Source organism: Bombina bombina, chromosome 6, assembly GCF_027579735.1.
Source record: "Bombina bombina isolate aBomBom1 chromosome 6, aBomBom1.pri, whole genome shotgun sequence".
Lineage (NCBI taxonomy): Eukaryota > Metazoa > Chordata > Amphibia > Anura > Bombinatoridae > Bombina > Bombina bombina.
This window is the reverse complement of record NC_069504.1, coordinates 1,023,968,113-1,023,992,182: the sequence shown is the minus strand read 5'-3', so window position 1 is coordinate 1,023,992,182 and position 24,070 is coordinate 1,023,968,113. Positions and strand designations below refer to the sequence as shown.

The window sequence follows — 24,070 nt, the reverse complement described above, 5'->3', positions numbered from 1 at the left end:
TTGTACTAACATAATGACAGTGGCTAGGTTTGCAGTTTGTACTAACATAATGACAGTGGCTAGGTTTGCGGTTTGTACTAACATAATGACAGTAGCTAGGTTTGCAGTTTGTACTAACATAATGACAGTGGCTAGGTTTGTACTAACATAATGACAGTGGCTAGGTTTGCAGTTTGTACTAACAACATGATAGTGGCTAGGCTTCTCTAAATTAAGCAAGTTGTGGATGAAGATTGGCGATTTAAGTTAATTTATTTAAAAAAAATTTTTTAGACATAGTTGATATGTTAATCTATAGAAAAGCAACAAAAAAAGTCTTGTAATTCCAGTGTTTAGTGTCACTTTAATCTGTCTGTCTCTCTTTACATCCATTTATTTGTTATTTGTCCATCCTCCATGTCTTTCTTTATTTACCTAGTAATCTGTCCTATCTATCTATCTATCTATCTATCTATCTATCTATCTATCTATCTATCTGTCTGTCTGTCTGTCTGTCTGTCTGTCTGTCTGTCTGTCTATCTATCTCTCTCTCTCTCTCTCTCTCTATCTATCTATCCCTTTCTCCCTACCTACCTATCTATCTCTCTACCAACCTATCTTTCTACCTATCTATCTATCTCTCTACCTACCTATATGTTGATCTGTCTGTCTGTCTATCTCATCTATCCCTATCTATCTCTCCCGATCTCCCTACCTGCATATCTATCCCTCTCTGCCTGTCTATATGTATTGTCATTCAAGTCCCTAAAGTAACAAAAAATTGATTTACAATGTATTAGAAACTTTTTTTAAAGGTATTTTATGCAAGAAAACTCCCATATATACAAATATGCAATATGTTGATGTTGCTATGCTATAAAACTAATGTAGAAAAAACAAACAAATGCTAGGGGCTGAAAACTGTTCTTTTATTACTGTCCAACAAATGTTTAACATTTCTTACCAACGACATAAAACAGATTTTACATGAGTGAAATAATTTCTATTTTACAAAGAAATTATTGCAATAAATAGATACTTAAAATTCAAATGGGTAACTGGAAAAACTGAACTATGTTGGACTTTTGTCAAGTGAAACAATAAACATCTGTCACTAGTACATATCTTATCAAATGAGTATAGTTTGTTTCTAATGATTCAACTGAACATATAAATACTAGAACATATCAACTTTAAACTAAAAAATAAGAAATTAATATCTGAGTCTGCATAAAATAAATGCATTTGCTCATGTCTGTTACATTATTACAAGAGGACAATTTATTTATATATTTTTAGTATTAACGATATATACAATATTAAAAGTATTAAATGTAAATGCGCAGCAAAGAATATAAGAAAAAATCTGCCATTGAATGGGGCCGTATACCTGTTTCTGCGTGAGCCTTCAGGCTCGCTGGAAACGGGAGTTAAGAAGCAGCAGTCTTAAGACTGCTGCTCCTTAACTGGTACGCATCCTCTGAGATGGCGGACATTAATCCGCAGGATCGCATACGATTTGGTTGATTGACACTCCCTGCTAGCGGCTGATTGGCCGCGAATCTGCAGGGGGCGGCATTGCACAAGCAGTTCACCAGAACTGCTTGTGCAATGATAAATGCCGACAGCATATGCTGTCGGCATTGATCAATATCTGGCGGACATGATCGCTACGTCGGATCATGTCCTCCAGACACTTGATAAATCGGCCCCTATATCACAAAAGATGATTGGTTTCCTTGTACAGAGCTTATTCGGATGACTATAATTTAAGTGTAAATCGTTAAAGGGTCATTGAGATGACAACAAGTTTAATGGATTATGAAGAGCATTACAACTGATAATAAACTGTATTTTTATTCTAAATCTAAATAATTTGTGAGATATAAAAGCTTGTTTTAAGTTAATTGAAATGTTAAAGGGATATTCCAGTGCAATAACTGCATAGTATAATATGTTAGACTCTTTATGCACTATCAACACTGCAGCATAGGGGTTAAACACATAGTTAAAGGACCAACAAATGCAGTAGAATTGCATCATCAGAAAAGTGCATAATAAAAATACAATGCAATAGTACTTACAATGAGAACCACTAAACACAGTAGTAGATTTTTCTAATTTTTTAGTAGGAGCTGGTGCCTCAGAAAGTGTAAACATAAAAAACCAGTGCAGATTTAGATGATAGATGAGAATTGGAAAGTTGCTTAAAATTGTGTGCTCTGTCTAAACCATGAAAGTTTACATTTCACTTTAGTGGTCCTATAAATGAGCAGTACATCTTTTTCTATACATTTTTAATATTTTAATTTGCATCCCCCCTCAGTATCATGTAATAGCAATTAGCCAATCCCAGACTCAAATATGTATATTAACTCTTGCACGTGCTCAGTAGGAGCTAGAGACTCATACCGTGTGCATTTAAAAAGACTGCGCACAATTGGTTAATGGAAATAAATTTGAAACTCTCTTAAAAATAGTTTTTCTTAAGTGTCCCTATAAAGGGTCACTAAACACCTTGTAATTACAAGACATTTCTGGTGTGTTGCTATAGAATAACACATCACCCAAGTCTTAAAGGAATAGGAAAGTCACAATTAAACTTGCATGATTCAGATAGAGCATGTTATTTTACAACACGTTTGTCTCTTGTAATTGGCTAAATAGATATTTTCAGCTTCCTGTCAGTAGTGCAATGCTGTCCCTTCAGCAATGGATAACAAGAGAATGAAGAAAATTTGATAATAGAATTAAATTGGAAAGTTGTTTAAAATGGTATGTTTTATCTAAATCATAAAAGAAAATGTTGGGGTTTACTATCCATTTAATGTTTTTTAATCAAAATAACAATTTTTAAATGCAGTTATTTTTTAATAGGGAAACACTACCTACCGCAGTGTTTCTCAACCGCGGTCCTCAAGTACCCCCAACAGGCCAGGTTTTCATTATAGCTGTACTAGTGCACAGGTGAATGAGCTGATCAATAACACCATGGTTACTAATCTTCTCTCACCCATCAGCTGATTATTTCACGTGTGCACTGGTTCAACTATAATGAAAACCTGGCCTGTTGGGGGTACGTGAGGACCACGGTTGATAAAAAATGACCTACTGTTTGCATTATTTAGAGATGACAAACTGGATGTTAGTCTAGAAACTAAATTAACAGATTGAAAAGAATTGTAAAAAAAAAGAAAAGAATGTGCACTTTCCCAGTTTTGCATAACCAACACGGTTATATTAATACACCTTTTACCTCTGTGATGATTACCTTGTATTATGAACAATATGGATTTTAAGAGTTGAGCATCTTAAGACTGCCTCCTTATCTCAGTTCTTTTGACAAACATGCATTTTAGCCATTCAGTGCTGACTCCTAAATAACTCCAGGGGAGTGAGCACAACGTTATATATATGGCACAGATTAAAGGGATATTCCAGTCAAAATTTAAATGCATATTGATAAATTACATATTTGAATAGAAACATATTTGTAATACACATGTATTGGCATAAAAGCTTCTAGTAAAAGTTATAACTGCGTTAACATTTTTCTTTGCACGTGCATATGAAGCATAGTACAAGCACCTTAGGCTCTCTGAGCAAGTGCTGTATTTAAAATGCTGGTGCACAGTGCATACTTAAATACAGTTTTGAAACAGCTATAGCTTTTATTAGAAGCATTTTTGCAAATACATGTATATTACAAAAATACTTCTATTTAAAACTGAAATGCATCCATGTGGATTGTCTAGTTGTGAAAAACTGTCAAAATGCATTGAGAAAAGAGGTGGCCTTCAAGGGCTAAGAAATTAGCATATGAGCCTACCTAGGTTTAGCTTTCAACATAGAATGCTAAGTGAACAATGTAAATTTGATGATAAAAGTAAACTGGTAAGTTGTTTAAAATTGCATTCCCTATCTAAATCATGAAAGATTAATTTTGAATAGACTGTCCCTTTAATGTGATCTTAGGGATCTTGATGGTAACAGCAATTAAGCTCCCATTGTTGAAAGAGCTTAGAATCACTTTATATTTACTATCATTATTAGCATATGAATCAGGGATCACCTGAGTAACGGTAATTTGGCTCCTGCTATAGAAGGAGCTTAGCTTAGCCTAAGTATAGGAGGACTTGACTGTATTAAGTAAGGGCTGATAAAAGTATCTGGTGATTATTTGAACAAGATATAATTTGCATAGAGGTTTTTAATAAATGTGTGTAGTCATTTCATTTAATAAAATTGAATGTTTGAATGAATGATTTCATTTGTATAGACAAATTACTGCACAGTACAATAATAATGAAGGAAAGAGCAAATTCTTTCCCTTTTTTTTAATTCTTTGCAATCTGTAAATTTAGTGCATTGTTTTTGCCTACGTTTTTCCTAGAAGCTGCCCTCCTAAGATCAAAGGAGTGATTTGAGGCAATTTCAGTAAAGTAATTCTTGTGCAGTTTCATTTTTTATTTGCTTTGTTAGTCCAGAAAAAACAAGGCTAGCCACGTTCATACAGTTAGTATAAAATGCATTGTTTTGCAATTGTTATTTGATTAAGCCATTTAGGGACATGTATGTAGCAGGATTAGCCATCACAAGTCAGGAGGGTGCATTTCAAGTTATGAGAATTAGAAATTGCTCAACTTTCAGAGCTAAATTGCATAAAAGGGGGACAAAATGAAAATTGAAGTATAATGCATAACTAAACATTTTAAATAAAAAGCTCATGGTGTTTACCACTTTTAAAGCTCCACTTGGAGCCGCAACTACTGAGCTGAAATCAGCTGGTGATTGGCTTGGCGGGGCATGTGACTGCCACTACAGATTGGCTGTTTGCATAGTTAAAGCTATCAATAAAACAGTTGTAGCATTTGTGCAAGTACTTATGTATCATAAAATAAAGGCTTTTAATGAAAACTTTATTTGTAATTGTAAAGGGACGTTTTGCTATTGCATGTGTAACACAAAGATGCTTCTAATGAAAACTAAATTGTCATTATAAAGGGACAAACACCTTGAGCTTGTATTTATTAATATGTAACGAAAAAAACTTTGCAATATACTTTCATTTTTTTATTTTGCTCCCTTTTTTGTAATTTAAGTCTGAAAATTGAAGGGCATTCCAATTGCTGTTAAAAGTGGAAGTACAGTACACAGTCATTGGTTGGACTAGTGACCCATTAGCCTCAGCAGAGAATGTGCATCATTGTGGCACATTGCTTTAGGAACACTAAAACTTACCCTTATATTTTCAATATTTAAAGAACTAAAATCATTTTAAAACTGATGTCAGTATATTATTTTCAGGTTGTATTGAATAAATAATTCTATCTAACAATTAGTTTTGTTTACTGTTTAGTCACACTTTGATATGCTATTCAAACAAGAAACCAGATTCATCTTTCTAAAAATAATTATTGAAGGTGATACATTGTAAATTAACTGTATACAAAGTATGCAAAATATATAGTAAAAATCTTACCTTGTCCATATAAACAAAGAATAAAATAAGTAGTATCAGTTCTGCTAAAAGGATGATCAAAAGGATGATGAAAAACTAAAAAGAAGAAAAAAATTCAATTAGTCAGAAAAGCAGGTGCTTATTTCTTTAAACATTCATATGTGTATGTGTGCATTTGCTTTTTTGCCAACAGTGTAGCAACTGTAAAGAAAGTCATATTTTGCTACAGGGAAACATTCTTAATCTAAAAACAAAGTTGAAAGAGGTGTCTTTAAGATTTGCCAAAACAGTGTGATATATCCCAGCTGGCAGCCTTCATTTAATTTTTAGTTAATTTAAAACGTGTCATAATAGAAGAAATTTATATCAGAGTAGCAGTCTGTAAAAACAAAAAGGAACTGGTAGTCATCTGCAACTCTGAAGGATTTTTTCTTTTGTTTGTTTAGGGACTGGCATCATTCTCATATGCTAATTGAGATACACCACATTTTGGTAGATTATTTCAATTTAAATTAAAATATAAAACCAACATAAACAACATCAACAAGACCCACAAATTTTAGCAGAATTTACATTTTTTTGCTTTCAGGAAATATAGCACAAATACCATATCATTATGTATGATATGCTGAGGGGGTTCTAGAATTTGAAATGATGTTCAGTCCAAGACCCAAGTGGATCTCAAAAATAAGCAAATAAAACAAAATCCAATCTGCAATTTTTAAAAAAAATCAAACTTTAGAGATAAAAAAAAATTGCTATAAAAAAAGGGATGAAACAAACTCACTAAAGTCACTGCTTATATAAATGATTTAAATTACAAATATGCAACACGTTTTAATACTATTGAAGACATTTTTTACTATATAAGAATATTTTTAATATATGTAGATCATTGGAAAAGTTTTTGGTAAATCAACCTTTTCCCTTCAGGCCTGCACAAACTTGACCCCATCCAGTAATGAGAATACCTACAGTTGATACCATTAAATTGACACTGTATTCAACATTTTATATATTTCTTTCATCAAATGGTGAGAGGCCACAAGTTATTATGTGGGTAATTCCCCTCCTGACAACTAGGAAGAGGCAGAAGGCCCCTTAATGCACCTGAGCTTAAAGGGACAGTCTTAAAAGATAGATAATCCCTTTATTACCCATTTCCCAGTTTTGCATAACCAACACAGTTATAATAATACACTTTTAACCTCTGTGATTATCTTGTATCTAAGCCTCTGCAAACTGCCCCTTTTTTCAGTTCTTTTGACAGACTTGCAGTCTAGCCAATCAGTGCCTGCTCCCAGATTACTTCACGTGCACGAGCACAGTGTTATCTATATGAAATATGTGAACTAACACCCTCTAGTGGTGAAAAACTGTTAAAATGCATTCTGAAAGAGGTGGGCTTCAAGGTCTAAGAAATTAGCATATGAACCTCCTAGGTTAAGCTTTCAACTAAGAATACCAAGAGAACAAAGCAAAATTGGTGATAAAAGTAAATTGTTTAAAATTACATGCTCTATCTGAATCATGAAAGTTTATTTTGGCCTAGACTGTCCCTTTAAAATTGCTACCACTTCCCATAATCCTCAGTCATACATATAGCTAAGTAGATGAAGAAAACAGAAAAGGATACAAGATAAAGCGGAGAAAAATAAGTACAAAGCAAGTACTGCCACTACCTTAACAAAAAGAAAAGTTCTTGTGGACTCTCACCATCATGAAAGAAATTAATTTATCAGGTAAGCATACATTTTATTTATATTTATATATGTTTATCTACCCCACCCTACCAGAAGTGACAGTTGTGCTAATCAGTCAGTGAGGAATAGTAGGGAGTATAACACCAATACTGCAGTATTAGTTTCCTTGTCAATAACTTTATGTAAAAATGTTTTTAACTAGTTCATACAGCATAGAAAATGTTTAAGTGCAATGCTATTTAATGCCTATTTCACTAGAACTGGAGAATAAACAAAATAAAAAAATACACAAAATTATAGAACAAGGTATAGGAACTCTACGTATGTGTGTGTGTATATATATATATATATAGATAGATAGATAGATAGATAGATAGATAGATAGATAGATAGATAGAATAGATAGATAGAACATCAATATTTTTATTTAATTATTATTAAGTTAACCCACTGATACAACTGAACAAAATACATTTTAATATTAAGAAATATGAATAATCACAATTATTATTAACACATATATGTTCATATTATAAATGACTTACACTTAAAAGGAGGCACTTGTTTTCCTTGATAGCACCTAAACAGCCAAGGAATCCAGTCACCATGACAATTGTCCCAATGGCAATGACTAGATTTGCAGCTGACAATGATGGGAAACTAGGGGAAAATGTAGCAAAATTTCCTTGTGAAACAGACAGCCATATTCCAACTCCTAATAATCCACAGCCACATAACTGAAAAACAGAAGCAAGAGATTTGTTTTTTTTACAGATGGAATTCGTTAATATATTACATAGCATTTATATTCATAAGATAATGCAAAAAATGAATAATAATGTAAAAAAAAAAACATACACCAATGAATTAAAGTGCCATTTTACACAACCAATCAAATGTATTTCTATTCTCAAGTTACTCTATTCTCTTAATATTATTTGTTGAAAAGCATACCTAGGTAGGTTCAGTTGTGTGCTTGGGTTCTGATCACTATATGGCAGTGGTACTTCTAACAATGTTTTTAACAATGGTATACATTAATGAGAACTAGAGGATAGCATTGTTTGGGAATGTAATCATTGCTGCCATATTAGGGCTCATCACACATGCATGCTCCTGAGTCTACATAGGTTTGGTTTGCAACAAAAGAATATCAAGAGAACAAAGTAAATTTGAATAAAGAAGTAAATTAGGCACCGGCCTAAAATGCAAGCTCATCATGGCTCCCAAGTCTTTTGCATTTAGTCCTAAATCTAAATAATTAAGGGGACATAAATATACAATTTGAAATGAATGGTAGTGTTTCAAATGTTTATAGAAGCATTAAGCACTTAATAAATAATTGGAATAAAATGCTTCTAGATACAGGTGTGATAGCGCTTACTGCATCAAGCATATGGTGGTATGCACATGCAAACGCTGATGCCAGGCTATGCATCACAGCCAGCACCTATTGCTTCATGCTCAGCATTTGGAGTGGACATTAAGACTTCTCAAAATCTAGAATAACCTACGGTAATAATTTCCTTGCATTTTGTTAAGGGAACACAGAAGTCAAAAAAGGTAGTTTAGGTTTTTTTTTGTAACATTTTGCTGGAACACAAACTAATTGGTAGATATGCGTAACATAATCCAGATTACTTATTAATAATCAGCACCATTATCAGAACAAAGTAACATTCCTAGCTTGCATGTGATACTGATCTCTGGGCATGTCATGAGTGGCTGGGATATGGTTATGTGGTTCCACTTCTTTGAAGCTGTGACATTAATAATGAAGGAAGGACAGATATCCTGCAAAATGCTGTACAGTTGGGAGCTCTGCTACAGTTAAGGCTGGACAAATATCACTAGTAAAGTGAAAAAATGACTAGTCCTCTCAATATTAAATACAGGAAAAAGTCTAATTTCTTACCCATTGACTGTAACAATTTGATCTCTACATTATAAAAAGATCCATACATTTTTGTTGTTGTACATATCCCAGTCAGTACTGCACAACGTCCTTAGATACATTGTACTCTGCAAGAATTAAAGGGACAGTTCACCCAAAAAATGTCTCCCATTTAAATTGTTCCCAATGATCCATTTTACCTGCTAGAGTGTATTAAATTGTTTACAAGTAGCTCCTTTACCCTATTATGGCCTTTGATATAGCTGATTTAGCCTGTGGTATCCCAACCTATACTGAAAGTTTTGATAGTGGAGTCTCAGCTATTGAATAGCCTAAGAAAACACAGCCAGCAGTAGAAATGACACTCACAGTGAGGTGAAGGATAGATAAGTAAGAAAATTATAATTTTCTATTGTTCTCTCTATGTATTGAGCTTTGGTGTTCCAGACAAATATAAGATAAGGGAGCAAGTGTGTGTACACAAAGTGATAACATAATGAGATCTGATATTACCTGAAGTTCAACCCATTGTATTAGGCTGTGGTTTAAAAGCACAAAACCAGCTACTTCATATACACAAATAAACCTGAAAATGTAATTTCTCATACATTTTATACTCTGCATCTAGTATAACAAGTCATTGAAAATACATTAATATAAAAACAATTTTACAGTGCACTGTCCCTTTAAGGGTACGTGTAAATTTTCAAATCTATTTTAGACACTCAGATGCACTCATCAGAATCTATGATACAATCTTTTGTGAAAGACAATGAAACAGTGTTATAAAAACCGAACGTTCAGAGCTTCCATTTATTTGATGGTTGTGTGACAAGTTCTTAGGATAGTAAATGAGAATTTGTTCTCCAGAGCTATAACTATATGTTGTTATGTTTAAAAACTCTCAATCAATGTTCTTGATTCTACTAATTTAAAAATGACATTTTGTTGTGCAGGGAAAATGCATAAAATTGTTGATTTTGGGTCAAAAAATCAAATTGATGCTACAAATTATATTTGCATATTGGACATTTCCATTTCTCACTGAAAACGTCAAACGGTATAATTTACATTTAAGCTTAAAAGCATTAAAGGGGCAGTAAAGTCAAAATGTCCTGATTCAGACAGAATATGCATGTTTACAGTTGTCTTCTATTATAAAATTTGCATTGTCTTCTTGGTATTCTTTGATTAAGAGCATACTGAGATAGGCTCAGAAGTAGCAACGCACTACTGGGAGCTAGCTGGTGATTGATGACTACACATATATGCGCTTTTCATTGGCTCACCAAATGGCCTCTATTTATCAATGTCTGTCGGACCTGATCCGACAGTGCGGATCAGGTCCGACAGACCTCGCTGAATATGGAGAGCAATATGCTCGCCGTATTCAGCATTGCACCAGCAGCTCACAAGAGCTGCTGGTGCCACACCGCCCGCTGCAGACTCACGGCCAATGGGCCGCCAGCAGGGGGGTGTCAATCAACCCGATCGTACTCGATCGGGTTTATTTCCGGCGATGTCTGTCCGCCTGCTCAGAGCAGGCGGACAGGTTATGGAGCAGCGGTCTTTGTGACCGCTGCTTCATAACTGCTGTTTCTGGCGAGCCTGCAGGCTCGCCAGAAACATGGAGCATCAGCCTCCATTCGATTGATAAATATGCCCCAATGTGTTCAGGTAGGTCCCAGAAGTGCGTTGCTGCTCCTTCAACAAAGGATGCCAAGAGAATGAAGCAAATTTGATCAGTTAAAGGGATAGAAAGGTGAAAACTGAAATGTGCATGAATGCCTTTCAATTTGAAATAGAAGCATTTTTTGTAATATACAACCATTAGCAAAGATGTTTCTAGTAAATTGTATTACTGTTTTCAGCAGCATACAAACACATACTGTGAGAGCCCATGCACCAACATTTAAACAGCAGACAACAATGAGACCAGGGAGCAAGATAAAACATAGCCTTTATTGGCACATCCACTGCATATTAAAATGGAGCACACAGTGAACGTGATTGTGTAAGTACAGGCAGTTTGCCAATCGTTAATGATATATTGGCTGTCCTTTGATATTGTACCATGTTCCTAGTTGAAGAACTGCCACTATAGCCGTTTCAGAGTGTTGGTTGCCCTTCTTTCTTTCATTTGAACTGTGTGCTATTTAGCACTACTCCTACACCTTTCTTGTTTCCAGCATTTAAACACCACTCCTCACAGAGCTGGTGATGTTGTGTGTTGTGTCTGTGAAGACTTAATTTGTGTCAAACAAGTCACCACTGACTCTCCGAGAAGGTGTGGTGTTTGACTGCTGGTGCACAGGCCTTCACAGGATATATGTGTATGATGCAGAAAAACAGTAATATCTTTTGCTAGAAGCATTTTTGCTAATGAAAGTACAGTATATCGCACAAATGCTTTTATTTCAAATTGAAATGTACCCATGCACATTTTAATTTTAAACTTTCTATTCATTTAAGAATGTTTAATGTTGACTCTACTGTCCCTTTAAGTAATAAGACGGCCTTAGATTTCTCCTTCAATCATGCATTTTCTATCAACATGTCCTCCAATCTAGCCAAAGTATGGGCAGAGACTGGAAACTTTCTGTCAAGTTACCTTTTCAGAAAAGATTCAATTCTGATCAAATGTTGCTATAAAACACTGATTAAATTATGAGAGAAATTAGGCACGACAAGAACGTTTTTACTTGAGTGCATTAAACACCTTGCTGGCACTGCTGTCTTTAAAAAAAAGTTATTGTACTGTTCAGTTGTAATAGACCATAGAGGAAATAAAATAATCTGTGCATAGAATAGAGTCCACAGGAAATGTGGATGATTATAACAAGTTACCCATGAACAAAGGCATATAAATTGTCATGCTTAAAAATAGTATATTTAACTTCATAACCTAGTTCTCATATAGTACTTTAGAGATGTATAATTGTCTGGATAATTTACGAAACTATGAATAAAACGAATGTGTATGAAAATGTAAGAGAGAGAGGAGAGAGAACCTCTCCAGTGTTAAGATATTTCACACCATATGCTAAAATGCCCTAGTGTTTTATGGGGGTGACAAACATTTTCATTAAACACCACCTTTGTAGTGCTTTGTTAGAGGAGGCGATCACCATGTTAATCAGAGAGATTAAAATAAGTAAGTACTCTCTTTCAAATGTGGTCTCATGCTTATTAAATCAGAGAGGGAGATAGCTCTTTAATAGCCCATTCCATCATCATTACAAATTCTCTTGTGGCCAGAGGGGCAGATGATCGCCGTCTGCCATGGTGAGGACCTGCAATCTAGGTGGAAAAGGGACTCATCATTTGAAAGAGGGAATTGTTTCATTTTGTGGGTCATCACTTTTCCTGCTAGGTCAAACGGATGGGAAAATAGCGGGTCCATTAGAGGCCCCTCCCCCTCAGCAAAAACAGCAATTTAAAGGGTTACTCAAGTCAAAATTAAACTTTTATTATTCAGATAGAGCACACAATTTTAAACAACTTTCCAGTTCACTTCCATTATATAAATGTGCACAATCTTTTTAAGTGTACACTTTCTGAGGCAACAGCACCTACTGAGCATGTGCAAGATTCACAGAATATACGTAATACATTTTGTGATTGTTGATAGCTGTCACGTGATACAGTGGGAGGGAAAATAGAACTAACTTTAAAATTTGTTATAAAGAAATCTACTACTTATTTGAAACTCAAACTAAGTGCTATTGCATTGTCTTTTTATTATGCATTTACTCATTATGCTAGTCAACTGTGATTTGTGGTCCTTTAACTACCGATGCAGGTGATGTCCATTTTAAAGTGATCATGTAAATCTTAAAGGGGCATGCAGCTCCCATTTAAAAGGATAGACTTAACTCTTTTTCTTATCAATGTAAATGGTATTAGGAGGAGTTATGGGTTCTGGAGGAGTCCACTACCCATACTACCATCAATGAGGAACTTGAAGTGTCTTTGGGAAGTTCATCAATGCATGTGACCTTGTGGTGTCATATCACATCACAAATGAAATGGAGGAAACTAGAAATCAGAATGAACTTTCTGTTAGCTTGAAATAATAATAATAATAATAAACCGCTTTAAATAAAAATTTTATGTAAAAAATAAATAAATACTGTTCCTTCAAATTATAGGAAAAGCTGGAAAATATATAATGGAAGTAGACATTTTTCTTTTACAATTATGATTTTAGGGGGGGGGGGTTCATTTTCATGTCCCTTTAAGTTTAAAGGGACACTCAAGTCAAAATTAAACAGTCATGATTCAGACAGAACATGTAATTTTAAACAACTTTCCAATTTACTTACATTAACAAAATGTGCACAGTCTTTTGCTATTTACACTTTTTGAGTCACCAGCTCCTACTGAGCATGTGCAAGAGTTCACAGGATATACATATGTACATTTGTGATTGGCTGATGGCTGTCACATGATACAGGGGGAGTGGAAATAGACATTTTAATATTTATCAGAAAAAAAATCTTCTACTCATTTGAAGTTCAGACTAAATGCTATTGTATTGCATTGTTTTTATCATACATATGTTGATTGTGCAGATCTACTGTATTTACTGGTCCTTAAAGTGAAGGTTAAGTTTGAGGCTTCTTCTTTCATTATTACACTTGTATGCATAAAAGATATAGAGTCGCTATTTTTTTTTTTTGGAATTGCATGTTATTTTTATTTTTTTATACTTTGTTTTTTCCTTACCGTTCACTCCTAATCTCCTCCCATTAGTTATTTCCTGTTTTTTGTTGCATTGATGTACAGAGCGGTCCCATCCTTCCTATACGTGTCCAGTAGGCTTGTGCACGGAAAATAGCAAAAAAACTGCGCATGCGCATCTTTCACTGCACATGCGCAACTTTCTCTGACTCCCATCAATGCGCATGCGGTAATCACGTCCACTACCCATTTGTAATGCGCATACGCGAAACGGGGCCGCGCTCGCTGTGACAATGTGAACAGAAACACTGACGCATGCACATATCCTCACAGTAACTGCTGACGTCAATTGACGGCCGCCTAACGGCCAAATAGTCAATTGGCTGTAGAAACAATGTGATCGTTTGCTAAAAGAAAAGAAAAAACAGGGCTGATTTACAGATAGCGAACTTGACAAGAAAGAAGGGATATATCTAAGGAACTAGGTACAAGTATAACTATTGATGAATGAAACTCACATTTATTTCTAGTGATACATACAATATCTCATTAGAAACGATCAAAGTTAACCTTCACTTTAACCCTTGGCTGTGAATGAAGACTACAACACACTGCAACTCTAATGCATCCCTCTGGCAACCCAGAGGTTAAACCTAGTACAGAACCACACACTGAGTGGATCTAAGGTACATATAATACATTGTTTTACATTTTTAATTACTAGTTGATCTCTTTTATACATCATAGTGACATGACCCTGCAGGAGGACCCTGACCCTCCCTTGTAATTATCACTTTCCAAAAATGCCATTAGGCCCCATGAGCACACAGAGTGCAGAAGACATGTTAAATCTGGCAGCATTAAACACAAATACTTTAGAGATCTATCATGTAGTTTAAAAATTACAGACTAGAACAGAACGTCATCTTTGATAACATACTGGTGACAGCAGTCTGGAGGAACAGGTGCGGGATTTTTCAACTGCTTAAAAAATATTAAAATAAATACATAGTATGATGATAAATGAAGGGTGGAAAAACTGCTTCTATTCCTTTAAAATACTTTTCTTTATTACACAAATTCACTTGATTGGTTGATAATGTACTTGCAATAAATGCCCTTAAAAGGACATGAAATACAATATTTGTCTTTCATGATTCAGATAGAGAATACAATTTAAATTTTTATTCCCAATTTACTTTTATTATCAAATTTGTATTGTTCTCATGTTATTGTTTGTTGAAGAGATATTTAGATAAGTAGTGTGCAAGTCTGGAGTACTACATGACAGGAAATAACACTGTTGCAAAACGGCTGTCATATAGTGATGAAGACATGTGCACACTCCTGAACTTACCCTCCTGATTTTCAACAAAGGATTACAAGGAGTACAAGAAAACATAGACTATTTGTTCAAAATTGTATGTTCTATCTGAATAACGAAAGAAAATGTTGGGTTTTATGTCCCTTTAAAGTCAGTTAACAGGACAGGAAATCCAAATGTTTATTAAAGAGCATTTAATTTAAAACAACTTTCCAATTTACTTCTATTATCCATTTTGCTTCATTCTCTTGGTATCCTTTATTGAAGGAGCAGCAACACACTACTGGGAGCTAGCCAAACACTTTGGTAAGCCAATGACAAGATGCATATATGTGCAGGCAACAATCAGCAGCTAGGTCTCAGCTGATGGCCTACCAAGGTATACTTTTCAACAAAGGATTCCATTAGAACAAAGCATATTAGAAAATAGAAGTAAATGGTGGAAAGTTGTATAAAATTGTATGTTGCAACTGAATCAAGAAAAAAGAGGTTTCTTGTCCCTTTAAAAAAAAAAGTGAGGACTCATTTCCCATAATACACTAAGATTTAAAAAGCGCTCTGTCTTTGGGTCTGATTATAAAAAATCTCCCCAGCGTGGATAGAAATCACGCTAAAACGTTTATGATCATCATATTGTAATATACGTCTTTCACATTGAGAACTCCACTTAGCTAGATAAACTGCTCTCAAATGAACATTTGACTTTCTAAAATGATTTGAGGGACAGCACAGAACTGATGAGACTTCATAGATAATCCCTACAGGCCCTGTTTCTTGCAATCTCAAGTAAAGCTATTGAAGTGAAGGTACGCTAAATTCTTTATTTAAAAATACACAAAACACAAAATGTTTTTTTCAGAACATACAATTTTAAACAATTTACGTCTATTATCTAATTTGCTTCATTCTCTTGGTATCCTTTGCTGAGCTAGCAGTAATACACTACTGTCAGATAGCTGAAAGCCAATGAGAAGAGGCATACTTGTGCAGCCACCAATTAGCAGCTTCTGGCCTTATCTATGTGAACTTTTCAACAAAGGATACAAAGAGAATTAAATAAATTAGATAATAGAAATATATTGGAAAGTAATTTAAAATAGCATGATCTATGTGAACAAACAAAAAAATAATAATTGGGTTTTATGTCCCTTTAATGACCACACAAAACTGATGTGTAATTTTTTTGGTCTTAAAAAATCTGTCCATTATCTTCTACAAGTGTGAATAAAAAATAAAAAAAAACAATATAAAATGTTATTTAAGCCCTCTGCGCCCTTAGGATGTTCTATGCTGTCCTAACTGCACTGGGTTTTAGCGCCCTCAGGACGGCATAGAATTTCCTAGCCGTTTGGCTGTACTGAAGCCATAGGTGCTTCCTGAATGGGATCGCGGGCTGGAGGGCGTGCCTAGTGTCATAAGCACTCCCCCCCCCGACCCAATCCCATCATTGAAATCACGCAATCACATGAAGGATCACATGATTTAAATTTTAACTTATTTGTTTCCATCAGAACTTTGTTCCGATGTAGACAAATAAGTCCGGGCAGGAAGGGGTTAAAGAACACCGTCAGACTGATTACAATAACAGTGTCGTTATTGATAATTGTGACACAAATGCTGTTTTTGTACATTTTGTAATGCATAAATAGCACACAAAAAAAATAAATTTTGCTTCTCACATTTGTGAAGTATACAGATGAATCATTTCGTGAAAAAAAAGAAAAAAAATTCTCATGGGGTGTTTGAAATGAGTTAATAAAAATCCGTGCAGACACTATTTCCTATGGGGAACATCTTCAGGGTAGTTGGACATCAGCTACAAGCCAGTTGAACATTTTATTTTTTTTAATTGATCAGGATTGGCCAAAACAAATCTTGCATGCTCAACTCAACTCATTACAGGGATTGCTCATTTATTGCAATTTGTCTGAAAATAAATGTACGTCTACTTTTCGGCATTAGCAAGTGTGTGTGTGAAATGAGAGGGTGTTAACTAATCAAGCAACAAGAAAATGGAAGTAGGAGGAGCTCATCAAACAAATAAGTTATGCTGTTGTGTAGTGGTGTTGTAAAAATACACAGTCAAGTGCCGAACTCATGAAACGCAGCAGAAGATAACAATTGGTTCTCACATTTCATGAGACCCTGTAGTTAATGTTTTACTATTTCATATTAAAGGGACACTAAACCCAATTTTTTTTCTTTAATTATTCAGAAAGAGCATAACATTTTAAGCAACGTTTTAATTTACTCCTATTATCAAATTTTTCCTAGTTCTCTTGCTACCTTTATTTAAAAAGCAGGAATGTAAAGCTTAAAGGGACACTGAACCCAAATTTTTTCTTTCGTAATTCAGATAGAGCATGCAATTTTAAGCACATTTCTAATTTACTCCTATTATCAACTTTTCCTAATTCTCTTAGTATCTTTATTTGAAAAGCAATAATGTAAGTTTAGATGCCTGCCCATTTTTGGTGAACAATCTGGGTTGTTCTTGCTGATTGGTGGATTAATTGAACCGACCAATAAACAAGTGCTGAACCAAAAAATAGCTTAGATGTCTTCTTTTTCAAATAAAGATAGCAAGAGAACAAAGAAAAATTGATAATAGGAGTAAATTAGAAAGTTGCTTAAATCTCTATCTGAATCACGAAAGAAAAAATTTGGGTTCAGTGTCCCTTTAAGAACCGTCCCATTTTTGGCTGAGAAACTGGGTTATGCTTGCTTATTGATTTGCTAAATGCATCTACCAATTAGCAAGTGCTATCCATGGTGCTGAATCTAAAAAGGGCTGGCTCCTAAGCTTTATATAACTGATTTTTAAATAAAGATAGCAAGAGAACAAAGATAAAATGATAGTAGGAGTAAATTAGAAAGTTGCTTAAAATTGCATGCTTTTTCTGAATCGTTAAAGAAAAAAATTAGGTTTAGTATCCCTTTAATGAAAGCTAAAAAGAGGTAATAAAGTGTCTTTATCTCTTATCCAAAAAAGACATATAGTAACAATAAACACCTTAAAATGTTAGTGGCACATAATGAACCAACTTAACGATTTATTTTCATTATTTTTCCCATATTCGTAATTGATATCTAAAAAATATCAAGCAATTTGTAATTCTCAGAACTTGAAATATAGCCTGCTGATTTATCTGCTACATACGTGTCCCTAATTGTCTTTATCAGACTGCAAAGTAGAGCACTGGATATTAACTTTATGACTAGTCTTGCTGTCTGTGGACTAAGGCCCTGATTGGCTCCTCCAGATAAGGCAAATTGTGGGTGGAGTTTAGCTTTTGAAAACCAATTGCAGTAAAAAGGATATTAATTTCTTTTAAAAACGTTGACTTGTGTGATGTTATTCTATAGCACCACAACAATATGTCATGTAGATACATAAATTATTATTATTAAATTAGAATATTATAGTTCACTCTCTCATTAAGGGTGCATTAAAGGGACAGTAACATTTAAAAAAATTAAAAAAACAGAATGCTTTTAAAAAAAATTGCACTGGGTAGTGCATATGTATTGTATTAAAATGTACCAAAGCTCTTTTCAATTGAAGATAAGAGAGCACAGACCCACTCCCTCCTTCTCAGAGGCGTTTGCCAAATCATTTAACTCTGAACATTTTTGTTTTTCCACTACCCCATGAGAAGCTGAAGTGCATTCCGTGCCACTTCAATATGCTGCACAGTGATTGGTTGACATGCACAGGCACGTGTTTTTATCTGTATCTAATTGGCAACAGTAAAGGAAGTTAAGATAAACTAGATTGAATAGGCTTTTTAAGAGGTGTGTCCCATGAATGTAATCTTTCTATATTTTCCTAATGAAATTACACATCTTAAAGGGACACTGACCCCAATTTTTTTCTTTCGTTATTCAGATAGAACATGCAATTTTAAGCAACTTTCTAATTTACTCCTATTATAAAATTTTCTTCATTCTCTTGGTATCTTTATTTGAAATGCAAGAATGTAAGTTTAGATGCCGGCCCATTTTTGGTGAATAACCTGGGTTATTCTTGCCGATTGGTGGATAAATTCATTCACCAATAAAAAAGTGCTGTCCAGAGTTCTAAAAAGCTTAGATGCCTTCTTTTTCAAATAAAGATAGCAAGTAATCAAAGAAAAATAATATAATAGGATAATAGGAGTAAATTAGAAAGTTGCTTAAAATGTCATGGTCTATCTGAATCACGAAAGAAAAAAATTGGGTTCAGTGTCCCTTTAAATGCATTGAATAATTTCTAATCCATAAATAAGCCACTGACAGAACATTTACACTGTAACCATTATTGTTTGATTCATTAACTCTTTTTAACCATATTAAAGACAAGAAAGAATAGTATACATATTTTAGAAAAAATATATTTACCTCAAATTTTTTGTAGAACAACAAAGACCAAACCAACATTAAAAACAAACAAACAAAAAAAAACACGCTGGGCATTTTTTCACCTTCCAACTCAATACAGTTTCTATTAATCAAAAAAAACAAAAAACATGCAAACACACCAAATGTGTTCCCGGGCTTTAAAGATTAATGTTCCTAGCCCAGAGAATAAAATAATCCTATACTATATAAATCTCATTTCGGAATCGGCCAGTTTATCAATACTAAGTCAATTTGCTACTGCAGTGTATAATTTATATTGCAAAATGAAAAGACGGGGCACAGGAATATTTAAAGTGGACCACACTGCTTTAATTTAGATTCCTTAACATAGCTGATATAGACAGTGATTACTCCGTATAATATAAGCAGGGCACAGACTGACACTTACAGCATGCCTGCAATTTCAATGTTTGCTAAGCCTGCCAGCAGAATGCTTTTGCACTAAGGTTTCATTACACATCCTACAGATTCTTGAACATTTTATTCTTGCATGACACAGCTAATTCCAAAATACTTAAAAAAAAAATCAATTTATGAAGCAGCCATACAGGCATTTATAGATCTAAACAATTGTTTTTATTTCCATTTAATTCTTTTCACGTAAAAAAAAAATATTTTTTGGCGAAAGTTATATAATATCGTAAAAATATAGATAGCCCAAGGTTGAATAGATTCTGTTACTGACACTAAAATAAGAAGCTCCTCCGAGGAATAAAACCTTGCTTTTATTATACATAAAGTTAATGCAGTGTTTACAATGCCAGATTCATGAATGACACTTTTTTTAGAGAATAATAGTTGGTAAATTTCATCTTGCGGTCTTAAAATCCTCTGCCAAAGGTGATAAACTACTAAAGACAATAGTGAAAAATCCTAACTGTACTGAAATCAAATTGAGCTCTCTGATGTATAGCAGGCTTTAGAACTTTGATCTCCAAGAAACTATTTTTTATGCTGCAACAGCATTTAATATGCTCAGCCTTTGTAACATAAACCATAAAATAATAAATCACCGCAGTAACTCACAAAGTAATTTCAACATAAGCTCATTCACTGTAGAGAAACCTGTATTACAGAAAATATGAAGGGATTGAAATTATGACTTTTTTATTATTATTAATATCCCCTGGGAAAAAACTCATCTTTGAAAAATATTAATTGCTAAAACTAGTTCTTTGATTATAGCTTCATAAGAACAGATGGGTAAATTAAAGCAATGGTGCTTTAACACACAGGAAAGAATTCACTGGAATAATGAGTGAATGCAATATTTTCAGAAAATGAGATTCAAAGCAAGAGCATTTATCCAACAGTCACTAGGTTATTATTTGCATACCTCTATACATTCTGCCCCAGTAAACTGGGACTGGGGATAACCAAAGGTGTGGTTTGGGTGGTATAGGTGGAGTTTAAAGGGACACTAAAATCAAAATTAAACTTTCATGATTCAGATAGAGCATGCAATTTTAAACAGCTTACCAATTTACCTCCATTAAAGGGACAGTAAAGTAAAAAAAAAACCTTTCATGATTTAAATAGGGCATGTAATTTTAAACAACTTTCCAATTTACTTTTAATACCAATTTTGCTTTGTTCTCTTGGTATTCTTAGTTGAAAGCTAAATCTAGGAGGTTCATGTGCTAATTTCTTAGACCTTGCAGACTGCCTCTAATCTGAAAGCATGTTGACAGTTTTTTACCACTAGAGGGCGTTAGTTCATGTGTTTCATATAGATAACATTGAGCTCAGGCACGTCAAGCTCCTAGGAGTCAGCACTGATAAGCTAAAAATGCAAGTCTGTCAAAATAACTGAAATAAGGGGGCAGTTTGCAGAGACTTAGATATAAGGTAATCACAGAGGTAAAAAGTATATTATTATAACTGTGTTGGTTATGCAAAATTGGGGAATGGGTAATAAAAGGATTATCTATCTTTTTAAACAACAAAAATTCTGGTGTTTACTCTCCCTTTAACACTTTTTAAGTCACCAGCTTCTACTGAGCATGTGCAAGACTTCACAGAATATTCTTATGCATTTTTGATTGGCTGATGGCTGTCACTTAATACAGGAGGAGTGGAAATAGGCATAACTTTGAAATTTGTCAGAAAAAAAACATAATTTATGCTTACCAGATAAATGCCTTTCCTTCCTGGCAGGGAGAGTCCACAACTTCATTCCTTACTGTTTGGAAATACAACACCTGGCCACCAGGAGGAGGCAAAGACACCCCAGCCAAAGGTTTAAATATCCCTCCCACTTCCCCTATCCCAAAGTCATTCTGCCGAGGGAACAAGGAAAAGTAGGAGAATCAGGATATAAAGGTGCCAGAAGAAATAATATAAAAAAGGGAGCCGCCCATCAAAAATAAATTACGGGCGGGGTCGTGGACTCTCCTGCCAGGAAGGAAAGGAATTTATCTGGTAAGCATAAATTATGTTTTCCTTCCATAAGGCAGGTAGAGTCCACGACTTCATTCCTTACTGTTGGGAAAACTATACTCAAGCTCCAGAGGACACTGAATGAATAACGGGAGGGAACAGAAAAAAGAGGCGGACCCTATTCTGAGGGCACCACAGTCTGCAAAACTTTTCTCCCGAAAGCTGCTTCAGCCAAAGCAAATAAATCAAACTTGTAAAATTTAGAAAGTGTGTAAGGAGGACCAGGTAGCCGCCTTACATATCTGATCCACTGAGGCTTTGTTCTTAAAAGCCCAAGAGGAAGCCACTGCTCTAGTGGATTGAGCCATTATCCTCTCATGAGGCTGTCGTCCCGCTGTCTCATAAGCTAAGCAGATGACACTCCTCAACCAGAAAGTAGCCTTCTGCCACTTACGCTTCACCATATAGATTACAAACAAAGAGGACGATTGTCTGAATTCCTTAGTAGCCTGAAGATAGAACTTCCAGGTATGAACCACATCTAGATTTTGAAGCAAACGTTGCGAAGCGTCTGGAAAAAGAGACACAGTCTGCCCCCCTACTCGATCCGATCCTGGATTGGGGGCCGCCCCTTCACGCCGATTTGTTCTCGGCAGGCTTCTTAGTTCGTTTGGACTTATTCCAGGAGTGAGCAGGCTTCCAAGTACTCTTGGGCTGCACGGACTTGGAAGAGGACTGCTGTCGAAGTGACATGTCAACAAGAAAAGGAACGAAAATTAGACAGTTGCATCCCTTAGTCCTATTCTTCTTATCTTGCGGTAGGAAGGCACCTTTCCCTCTGGTACCCATAGAAATAATGGAGTCCAGCCCTGGACCGAATAAAATCTTCCCCTTTAAGGGAAGAGAAAGGAGTCTGGATTTAGAAGCCATATCCGCAGACCAAGACTTCAACCCGACGGGCTAGAACCGCAAAGCCAGCAGCCTTTGCATTTATGCGAATAATCTGCATATTCACATCACAGATGAAGGAGTTAGAAATTCTCAGCGCCTTAATAGTCTCCTGAATATCCTCAAGTGGAGTCTCCACCTCAATGAGCTCCACCAATAGGTATTTATCCATAGGCTCTCTAAAAGAAGAACTATCCTCCAGAGGGATGGCAGTATGCTTAGCCAGTGTGGAGATAGCGCCATCCACCTTTGACATGGAGCCCCACAAATCTAATTGAGAGTCAGGGACCGGAAATAATTTTTTAAAAGTAGACGAGGGGGAAAAAGAAGTTCCTACTCCTTCCCATTTGTTACTAATAATGTTCATCATCTTAACTGGTACAGGAAAAGTCAGAGTGACCTTCCTATCTTCGTAAACTCTGTCTAATATAGGGATCTTAGGCTCCACAAGGAGTGTAGCCTCTGGAACGTCTAGAGTAGACAGAACCTCCTTTAATAAAAAAAACGCAGATGCTCAATTTTAAATCTAAAGGAGGGTTCCTCCACTGAAGGAGGTTTAGTAACTGAAGTCTCTGATGAAAGTTCACCCTCTGAAGCTACAGAGTTTACTCATCCTCGGATAGCTGGGATATAGTAGTTAAATCTGACAAATATTTAGATAACTCTAGGTCAGGTCAACTATGTTTAACCTTTCTCTAGCGTTTGTTAGAGCAAGGTGAGGCACTCAGGGACGCAGACGACGATTGTAACTGCGTAGTAAAGTCCACTGGAAAAAAGCCCCCTCCAGATGGAGGATTTTTTTAAGCTGCGGGGAAATTCATGTGGAGCGGGTAATGTAGAAAGGGTAGTAATTTCTCGGGACCCAGATTCCTGACAAGTAGATGGCTTAGAAGGGCTAATAGCGCTATGAGTATTAGCAGGCTTATCTCCCTTTGGCTGGGGGTGTCTTTGCCTCCTCCTGGTGGCCAGGTGTTGTATTTCCCAACAGTAAGGAATGAAGTTGTGGACTCTCCCTGCCTTATAGAAGGAAAAATCTACTACTCATTTGAAGTTCAGACTAAGGGGCCGATTTATCAAGCCCTGTATTCGCCCCAATGCAGCTGTCTGAAGACCACTGCTCCTTAACTTTTCCGCTACCCCTGAGGCGGCGGACAACAATCCGCCGATCACATACGATTAGTTTGATTGACACCCTCTGCTAGCGGCCGATTAACCGCGAATGTGCAGGGGACGGCATTGCACAAACATTTCTAGTGAAATGCTTGTGCAATGATAAATGCAGACAGCGTATGCTGTCG

The 24,070-nt window shown here is 35.3% G+C and overlaps 1 protein-coding gene across 4 annotated transcripts in view; it reads right to left on the bottom strand.

Moving 5' to 3' along the window:
* TSPAN9 (tetraspanin 9) overlaps positions 1–24,070 on the bottom strand; it is a 672,639-nt gene that overhangs the window by 38,888 nt on the left and 609,681 nt on the right. For all 4 annotated transcript variants that reach the window (XM_053718751.1, XM_053718752.1, XM_053718753.1 and 1 more), the window contains 2 exons: positions 7,689–7,880; positions 5,462–5,536 (listed from right to left, as the gene is read on the bottom strand). In XM_053718751.1, coding sequence (XP_053574726.1) covers positions 5,462–5,536; positions 7,689–7,880 — 267 coding nt within the window. The remainder of the gene's footprint in view (positions 1–5,461; positions 5,537–7,688; positions 7,881–24,070) is intronic.